The sequence below is a fragment of the Octopus sinensis genome, linkage group LG24 (assembly GCF_006345805.1).
Source record: "Octopus sinensis linkage group LG24, ASM634580v1, whole genome shotgun sequence".
In the NCBI taxonomy this organism is placed as follows: domain Eukaryota; kingdom Metazoa; phylum Mollusca; class Cephalopoda; order Octopoda; family Octopodidae; genus Octopus; species Octopus sinensis.
In genome coordinates, this window is record NC_043020.1 from 29,242,950 (window position 1) to 29,252,949 (window position 10,000).

General features: G+C 40.6%; 1 protein-coding gene across 1 annotated transcript in view; it reads left to right on the plus strand.

Moving 5' to 3' along the window:
- Window positions 1-10,000, plus strand: part of LOC115223830 (probable chitinase 10) — a 54,938-nt gene that overhangs the window by 8,507 nt on the left and 36,431 nt on the right. Inside the window, exons 4-10 of the mRNA XM_036513103.1 lie at window positions 1,079-1,331; window positions 1,932-2,056; window positions 3,782-3,905; window positions 5,378-5,563; window positions 6,063-6,182; window positions 7,399-7,547; window positions 8,210-8,238. Of these exons, the coding sequence (XP_036368996.1) occupies window positions 1,079-1,331; window positions 1,932-2,056; window positions 3,782-3,905; window positions 5,378-5,563; window positions 6,063-6,182; window positions 7,399-7,547; window positions 8,210-8,238 (986 nt within the window). The remainder of the gene's footprint in view (window positions 1-1,078; window positions 1,332-1,931; window positions 2,057-3,781; window positions 3,906-5,377; window positions 5,564-6,062; window positions 6,183-7,398; window positions 7,548-8,209; window positions 8,239-10,000) is intronic.

Sequence of the window (10,000 nt, forward strand, 5' to 3'; positions counted from 1 at the left end):
GCTTTATTTCACTCAGTCAAGTACAGTTTGTGTATTTCACTCGGTGTTAACCTTTTAGTCAGAGCTGGGTTAACCATTATGCAAAATAAGCACGTGCTTAGGGCATCAAAGGAAGGAGGCTCCACGGAAATGGTAAACAGTTTACGACACAAAATAATTCACATTAAGTTTACTAAAATAATATTCGAAGTGGTTTATATGATCGGAAATGTAATTTCGAAGTGTCCATGGGGCCACAGTGAGGATCCGATCAAAGGAAAAAAAAAGCCTAGGTGAAAACTTTTCAAATACAAATTAAGTGAAAATTCGCAAAAGTAAACATCATTTCCCATCTTTTTGTTGTTTTGGTTTCATTTCGTAAAATAAAAATTTATTTTATGGTTTATTAGTGTTTATATTATAAGGGGGCGAGCTGGCAGAAACGTTAGTTCAAATTCCGCCGAGGTCGACTTTGCCTTTCGTCCTTTCGGGGTCGATTAATAAATACCAGTTACGCACTGGGGTCGATATAATCGACTTAATTCGTTTGTCTGTCCTTGTTTGTCCTCTCTGTGTTTAGCTCCTTTTGGGTAGTAAAGAAATAGGTATTTCGTCTGCCGCTACGTTCTGAGTTCAAATTCCGCCGAGGTCGACTTTATCTTTCATCCTTTCGGGGATGATAAAACAAGTACCGGTTGAGCACTGGGATCAGTCTAATCGACTTACTCCCTTCTCAAAAATTGCTGTCCATGCGTCAAAATTTGAAACCAATATTTTTATTATTATCACTGTCAAAATGTCGTTTGATGGACAGAATCGTTAGCGCGTCGATCAAAATACCTTGCTGTATCTGTTCTGACTCTTTACATTCTGGGTTCGAATCACACCGGAATCAGCTTTTTACCTCAGATTTCTTTGGCGTCCATAAAATAAAGTACTAACCATGTACTGGGGATGACAGTATCGATTAGCCCTTCCCCTCAAAACAGCCGACCTTGTCCCTAAAAATGCTATACTAACATTTTAATCTTTAGAACAATCCAATGACAACAAATATCCGAAGAGTAATTCATCAGGGTTCCAATTCTTTGTCTTGCAGGTATGAAAGAACTCTAAACCTGAAGAAAATAAACCCTTCTTTGAAAATCCTGATTTCTCTGGGTGGTTGGGACATGGGATCTGCCCCCTTCACTGCAATGGTTTCTTCTGCTGCCAGCAGAACGGATTTCATCGATCATGCCATAACTTGGATGAGGAAGAGAGGCTTTGACGGTTTAGATGTTGACTGGGAGTATCCAGCCAACCGTGGCAGTCCACCTGAAGACAAAAACAGATTTTCGATGCTTATTAAGGTTTGAATAATCCGTTAATTAATTTTTTTTCTGAATTCAACATTTGCCATTTATTTTATGATGCACATTTTTAAAATCAGTTTCACCTTGAGGAAGGATTGGTTCCTATGACTTTCGTACTCCTTCTGAAACCCGTGAAGTCGCTGTCTTTGGAACCCCCTTTGAACAGATGGGAGCTCCCTTTGAACAGGTTTGCTATAAAACAGGAATAGAGAGAAAATTCCAGCGAACTGAGTTTACGGGAAAGAAATACTCGATAAAAATAGGCCCTTTGGGGCCTCGAATCGAGAACACTCTCTGGGTGAGGACAGAAAAAGAGATGGGTGAGTCCGGGGATGCTAATTTAGGATGGTACGAAACCAGCAGGTCCCAAGAAACAGAGGTCGCTGTTGTAGTAATAGAAGACTCGGTAGAAGGTCACTTACAGGCACTTCGATGGGCCCATGGCAAATGAGACCCTTCAGCTCTTTGGCTGCTCATACAAAGCTTGATAACAACTAGGCTCGTAGTATTCGTTGTACCAAACCAATACAAGTATGAAGGACTAGAGAGTGGGATAGGCCCTGCCCAAGATGTAATGCTTATCTTCTTATTTTTCAGGAAGCCAGGCAGGCATTTGAAGCTGAGGCGAAGAAATCTGGTAAAGATAGACTTCTGTTGATAAGTGCTGTACCCACGGCAAAATATGCAGTAGATTCCGGTTATGACGTGGCCACCCTTTCAAAGTAAGTTCTATCATGGCAGAGTCACTATTTCAATAGGTAGAGAGTTTTGGATTGGCGGATTCGTTGGAGCGCCAAAGAAAATGCCTTCCTGTAATGTTTTATGGATAAGCTGGGATTTTCATAAAAAAAACAAAACAACCAGCTAACTTGCGTATTACAAATACAATTTGTAAGCGGAACAATAACAATGTGAAAGACTTTTCTCAGTTTTTGTGTCTTTGTTAGAAACCAGTTTCTTCCTTACACGAAGATTTCAGATAGTTACAAAATGAAGAGAACACACACATTCAGGTCTCTCCTCTCTCTCCTCTCTCTCTCTCTCTCCTCTCTCTCTCTCTCTCTCCTCTCTCTCCCATCTCTCTCTCTCTCTCTCTCTCTGTGTGAACACACACCCTTGGATTTTTATTTCCTTCTGTTTATATATATATATATATATATATATATATATATATATATATATATGGTAGTCTCTCGTCGTTGTCCGAAAAAGATGGTTCTGCAATTTCTTGCCGAACACTCGGCACCGATAATTTGTTTCCAGTGATGAAATGTTCGTCGTGCCGCGCATCAGCTCACTCCCTGCATCCAATCGATGCTGGTCTGAACAGGTGCACAAGTCTACCATGGGTTAGGTGTCGAAGTGCTCGCGTAGCAACTTGAGATGGAGTGTTTTGCTCAAGAACAAAACACAACGCCCAGTCTTGGAATTGAAACCACGATCACGCGACTGTGAGTGCAACTAAACCATGTTCTCCCCTCTCTCTCTCTCTCTCCCTTTCACTCTCTCTCACACACACACACACACACATATATACATATATATACATATTTAACCACATACCCAATTCCCACGTCAGACTAACAGCAGAAAGCTGTTTATAGTCAGAGACGCAAACGAGCATTTTAATACTTTGAATTCCTGATTCATAATGAGGTCTCACTTTTCCTACCACTGCTGTTGACTAATTTAATGTTGGTGTGTGTGTGAGTGTGAGTGTGTGTGTTTTTGTACCTGTACACGTGTTTAACAGTGTAAATCGATGCGTTGAATAACGTCATTTAACTGCATTTCACTGTGAAACTTCTCACCACATAATTATGCTGTTTTGTTAATTAGACGATTTTCCTCGTCACACGAAGTATGAAAGAACTAACCTCATTATAAAGGAAGAAATTAACTACAAACTGCCTCCCTTTCCATTTCTTAAAAGGTTTCTTAAACTTCATTTAAAAAAAAAATTATAACTCATTTTTAATGTTTACATTCGAAGTAGATACAAATATAAATCAGTCATGGGCCAAGTGCGGCCCACGGGACTCCCTGAATGGTACGCTTCGCCTACTTGACGACGAGCTATGTCGCATGCGGTCCGCTTCTTTAAAAAGATTGCCTATGGCTATTATAATTAAGTCGAAGGCTACCAATGGGTTTTTAACCCAGTATTTGCACGCTTTTAATTATAGCTTTATCTACTTCGAGTTGGGCCGTAAAAAAAAAAAAGAATTACTTCACATTCTCTCAATGTTTCTAAATTCATATGACGTAAACGATTATTACTGATGTCATAAAAATTTAGAAACTTTGAGAGAACGTGAAATAAATTCTGTTTTGGAACGGTGATATAAGGATACAAAAAACAACAACAATATTTTCACGCTATTATTTATAGCTTTATATGCTTCGAGATATCCCGTTTTCTTAAAAAAATGTTTATATTTTTCTAGGTACTTCGATTTCTTTGTTGTGATGACATACGATTTTCACGGAACTTGGGAATCCTTTACGGGACACAATAGCCCTCTCTTTGTCCGAGCTAATGAACAAGCCTTGCAAAGGACACGGAATATGGCAAGTTTATTTACTATGAGTTTATCTTTTATCTTATTCTGGCATATGCATATATATATATATATATATATATATATATCTGCCACAACAATATCTGATCTCCGAGCCTCGATTAGGGAGTCACATTGGATTGTAAAAACCTGCAGTATCTTATACTCCTTGTTCAGGCGAAATGCTGAGCGGTATTTCGTCTGCCGCTACGTTATGAGTTCAAATCCCGCCGAGGTCGACTTTGCCTTTCATCTGTAACAGTAAGGCCCGTGTGGCGTCACTGATGTAGGTAAAAACCAATGTGACAGTAAAGTTGCGATGTAAATGTCCAATGCATGTTCTTTTGTAAAGCAGAAAAAAGAAATACCAGAAGCCAAATGCACAACGAAACATTGTTATATATTGTATACGTAAACAAGTGCTGATAAGAAGCATAATATGTGGCCTGTATATGTGTGTACGTGAGTCAAGGAAGCTGCCAGGTAAGTTACTTTTGAATAAAAATGCTTTAGTAGTAATGAGCAATAAGCTAGCAATTGGAAAGGCGCAGGGGTGGCTGTGTGGTAAGTAGCTTGCTTACGAACCACATGGTTCCGAGTTCAGTCCCACTGCGTGGCACCTTGGCCAAGTGTCTTCTACTATAGCGTCGGGCCGACCAAAGCCTTGTGAGTGGATTTGGTAGACGGAAACTGAAAGAAGCCCGTCGTATATATGTATATGTATGTGTGTGTGTGTGCGTGTGTGTGTGTGTGTGTGTCTGTGTCTGTGTTTGTCTCCCCAACATCGCTTGACAACCGCTGCTGGTGTGTTTACGTCCCCGTAACTTAGCGGTTCGGCAAAAGAGACCGATAGAATAAGTACTAGGCTTACAAAGAATAAGTCCTGGGGTCGAATTGGTCGACTCCAGCATGGCCACAGTCACATGGCTGAAACAAATAAAAGAGTAAAAGAGTAATATTTTTGCTGGGACAAAAAGGAATCTCTCATGGATCCAGGTAGCGATGAGTTGTTCAGGACTGACGTGTAACGGTACTTGCAAGGTAAACTGAACACAAATGCAATCGGTCATCCATGGAGTGGTTGGCGTGGGTTGCTTAAATCCATTTAGTTTGCTGCGCTAAGTTGGTGAAATAAACAAGCTGTTTATATTGAAAAAATGCTGTTAGACGTCAGCTTCCTTCCACCGACTGACTGAGAAACAGCTGTTACTTGTGACGAAGTCTTCTGCTGACTAAAGGCGCGATTGCTGCTCGACAGACACCTACTGTTTGTATTAATACGTGGCAAGTTCTGATTAGCTGAAGTTGCCATAGCACAACAGTGCTAATACGCGACAACAAAATAGAACTTCCTTGACTCACTACACATCCTTTCGATTCGTCTCTTCCCCCAAAATTGCTGTCCTTGTGGCAAAATTTGAAACCATATTATTATTATTATTATTATTATTATTATATTATTATTATTATTATTATTTGCAGGAATGGGCTATCGATTACTGGATCCACTTAGGGGCGGCACCCGAGAAGTTGCTTATTGGTTTACCAATGTATGGACGGGGATTTACTCTAGCGTCTAAAACTAACCACGAACCGGGGGATGCTCAAACCGGTCCAGGCATTGCTGGCAAATTTACCAAGGAGAAAGGGGTCCAATCATATTATGAAGTGAGTAAATGCTTCTGAAAATTAAAGTCCGTTTCATATTTTACCGTGCTGCCCTCGCCTAACATTTAAAAAAATCAATAAATACAAGGGCCACACCGGCCGCTATCAGTTTGTGCCAGTCGCTGTTGAGACCTCAGATGGTCTTGGATGCCGCACTATCGTTTTCCTCTTCAAAATCGGGATAACTGCGACCTGTCTGAGAAAATGAGCCTCACAATGTGGACTGGCTGCTGCGGCGATTGTCGCCGACCATTGGCCGTAGCAACGCCATCGCAATCATGACCGCAGCTCTGCTCGATCGAGGCTGATCTGAAGTAAACTTTGGGTTTTGTCAGTGGAATTCTTAAAAGAAATCATCGTCTTCTCTCAATGTTTTAACCAACCCCCTTTTTTTGCAAGTCGTGGAAACACAACTGCTTTGTTTTAGCAATGTTTTACGGCACGTTAATAACGAGGCTCTAAAAAAAACTAAATAAATAAATTGTGCCTTCATTAACAGATCTGTTTGATGATCCAATCAGGCGGGAAAGTTTTCTGGATCGAAGAACAGAAAGTACCCTATATCGTCAAAGATGATCAGTGGTTCGGATACGATAATCCGAAAAGCTTGAAGTTAAAGGTATTTTCATTTCAAATTTTATTATTTTCCCCTCAGGAGTTGGTGTATAAGCGATTAGAAAATATTTTTTATGCATAATAGGCGTGGCCGTGTGGTTAAGAAGCCCGCTTGAAGCTATTTGGTTCCGGGTTCAGTCCCACTTGGCATCTTGGACAAGTATCTTCTACTATAGCCCAGTTCGGCCAATGCCTTGTGAATGTATTTGGTAGATGGAGAATGTGTTGAATCTGTCTTTTATATATGTGTGTGTGTTTGTAATGTATGTGTGTGTGTGTGTGTGCGTGCGTATGTGGTGTGTTCATAAAACACTCGATTCATTAGGGTAAGGTGACTTTGGAGCATCCGGTGTTTCGGCTTTGTTTTTTCTCCTCAGTCAAAGCTATCCTGGATTAATGACTCTGATAAGAATGGTTTTTGGCCCTTATTTATAAATTTAACAATGCAATTTTTTGCTTATGCATGCCAACTGATAATAAATCGTTGCGTGTTCAGTAGACAGCGAGAATCAAAATGATGAACGATTAACATATTCACGTTCAAATCTGCCGGAGAGCATCAAGAATGAACATAACTGTCATCTTTCAGACATATAAAATTATTAATCCTTCATAAGTTTGTAAATGTATGAATGCCATCCTTCCGATTGGACTCAAACGAAAACATCCAGAATACTTCGGCTGTGAGTATTGTGGCAATGAGTATTTGAGCTTTTTAGATCCCTCCCTGTTCTGTATCATTAACTACGGCCAGGATTAACAGATATGAAGCGAAAATAGAGTTAAATATCACAAATAGTAGTCAAAACTTCATATCATTTACAAACCTATCACTTGCTGGCTTCCGGTATACGGAGCTTTTGACTGGTAGCACTTGCATGTGCAAGTTGTTTGCAAGATATCTATGTAAACTTACTCCCGCTCTATTCAATTACAACAGCCACTTTTGACAGACAACAGAATATTTTCATGAGATACGAGGTGGTGTTAGACAGTTCTTGTCTTTGGGGAAAAGAAGGTACAGGAGAATCAGATAATTTATTCAACATATTCCCCTCTCAGATTCACACACTTATTGCAGTGGTCCTTCAGTTTTTCTAAGCCCTGTAAAAGAAGTCGGAAGGTTGGACCTCAAACCAGCCCTTTCGTGATATCCTTAAAACCAGGAACTTTTCAGTACCTCTTCGTATATAATGTTATCTTATATGGTTATTTATCAGGTGGAATGGATGAAGTCAAGAGGCCTAGGTGGCATTGCGGTCTGGGCACTACCGTTGGATGATTTCTCTGGTATGTGTGGAGAGAAGTATCCGCTGATGAAAGCTATACTCGAAGCTCTTGGAGTCAATCTTAACAGTACTTCACAAAGGTGAGATCAACGGGTTTACCAGTTTGTTAAGGTGAAGGGATTTGTGATTTCCAACCTGTGCTGCAATGTGTTATGTCCTACATATATCCTGATGGTTAAGTTCCTTTCAATTGCAAGCAGTTCGAGTAGATTTATTTTCAATGTTTGTAGTAAAACGTTCCGAAACCGAATTAACTCCGTTATGCTGAGTATATATATATATATTATATATATATATATATATATATATATATATATATATATATATATATATATATTTACAAAAAAAAACAACCAAAAACAAAAAACAACAAAAGACGAGGACGGGAGTGTAAACAACAAACAGTTGTATTAGTTTAACGCTCGGGATGTGAGAAAGTATTTTACGTTTCGAGCCTACGCTCTTCAGCAGAAAGGAACACAGAAATAAACAGGGAGAGAAAATACAAAAAGGTTTATATATATATATATATATAAAGAGAGAGACAGAGACAGACAGATTTATTTGCCATATTTTTCAATAATTGATATCCTTACATTTGGTATACATGTTTGCTGAAATTAATTATTGATACAAGTTAGACGTTAAATATTTTTAATGTCTTTTTATTCTTTTCTTTTCTTGTTTGTTTTTGTTTAAACTGAGTGACTTTCTAACCGGATACGTACTTCATCTCTTTCAGAACGACCACCCCAACTGAACCTCCAGATGGTAAGTGCTTATAACGTGACGTTATAAACCCACTTCTAGATTCTAAGTGTTTAGAATGTAGGTCTTTACTAGAAGTGTTTGCAGCTATTAGAGTAGTGCAGCAAACTAATGTCGGGAATCACTGGATCTCCGTCGGTTACGACGATGAGCGTTCCAGTTGATCCGATCAACGGAACAGCTTCCTCGTGAAATTAACGTACAAATGGCTGAGTACTCCATAGTCACATGTACCCTTAACGTAATTCTTAAGGTGATTCAGCGTGACATAGAATGTGACACGACGAAAACTTTGAAATACTGGTATACACATTTTTGACAGCTGAGTGGACTGGAGCAACGAAAAATAAAGTGTCTTGCTCAAGGACACAACGCGATGCCGGGTATCGAATTTACGACTTTACGACCGTAAGCCGAATACCCTGACCACTCAGCCACGCGCCTACACACTGTCGGGAATTATACAGGAGAGTCACAACAGGAACGTTGAACTACCTGTACAATTGATCGAACTAAAGTATGCCCTGGGTATGACTTAAAACTGCACCCGGCCGTGGCACCCTGGTAGAGGAGTCCCAGGGTTTTGAAGAGTGTAGAACCGTTTCTTGAACACTACTGATCCTTGGTCTACCCTTAACTGGAGTAGTAGCACCTGTTAGGGTCCCAGCTATGGTCTGCTTAGCATGTTATGAAAGAAACGCCAGGGAAGGATCCTTACTGCACTGAAAGTGTCAGGGGAAAGGAAAACACTGGTGGATGGGGAAGGGTTCAATCTTGACTGCGAATCAAAGAGTGGATCTCCTCAAGCGGTCTGGTACCTTGTGATTGCTTTGGGAACAGAAAAGGCTGGAAGAGTCACCCTCGACAGCAAACTAAGGAGTGAAGTCCTTTCTACTATAGGTACAAGGCCTGAAATTGCAGGTGGAGTAGTTCGTAATTTATCGACTCCGAAAGGATGAAAGGAAAAGTCGACCTCGGCGGAATTTGAACTCAGAACGTAGCGGCAGACGAAATACTGCTAAGCATTTCGCCTGGCGTGCTAACAATTCTGCCAACTCGCCGCCTTCTAAGGAGTGAAGTCCCTGTGGTGGTTCGGGCACCGCTCTGACACCCTTCCAACAACCCCAACCCTGTCATGCAATTCACCCTGGTGAAGGTCACCCCAATGTAAAACTTGTGCCATGCTGGCGTCTGCAGCCGTCGTAACCCGATGAGCTTCAGGTGCCTGGGATCGGATTGCACGGCATGGCTCTCACTTTAATTCTACGAAGGCCAGGCAGGAAAAAAAAAAAAAGACCATGCAGCATCAAGTATTGACTTATATGACCACCAGAGGGCATGTCGCTCTTTCTCATCCTCTTCAGACACAGACATACCGCCATCTTTATACTTAAGGTAGTACCATTGATGTTATCATATTTTAGAAATGATATAATTGCATAATTCGTATAACTGTACGGCTGATATAACTATAGTTGGTATGCAGTTGGTATAACTTTTCAGCTGGTATAACTGTACCGATGGTACAGCTGTACAGTGGGCATAACTGTACGTAAGGGATAACTATACCATTGGTATAACTATAGTCGGCATAAGCGCTAAGTTAGTGAGCTGGCAGAAACATTAGCGCGCCGGGCGAAATGCTTTGCGGTATTTCGTCTGCGTTACGTTGTGAGTTCAAATTCCGCCGAGGTCGACTTTGCCTTTCATCCTTTCGGGGTCGATAAATTAAGTGCCAGCTACGCACTGGGGTCGATGTAATCGA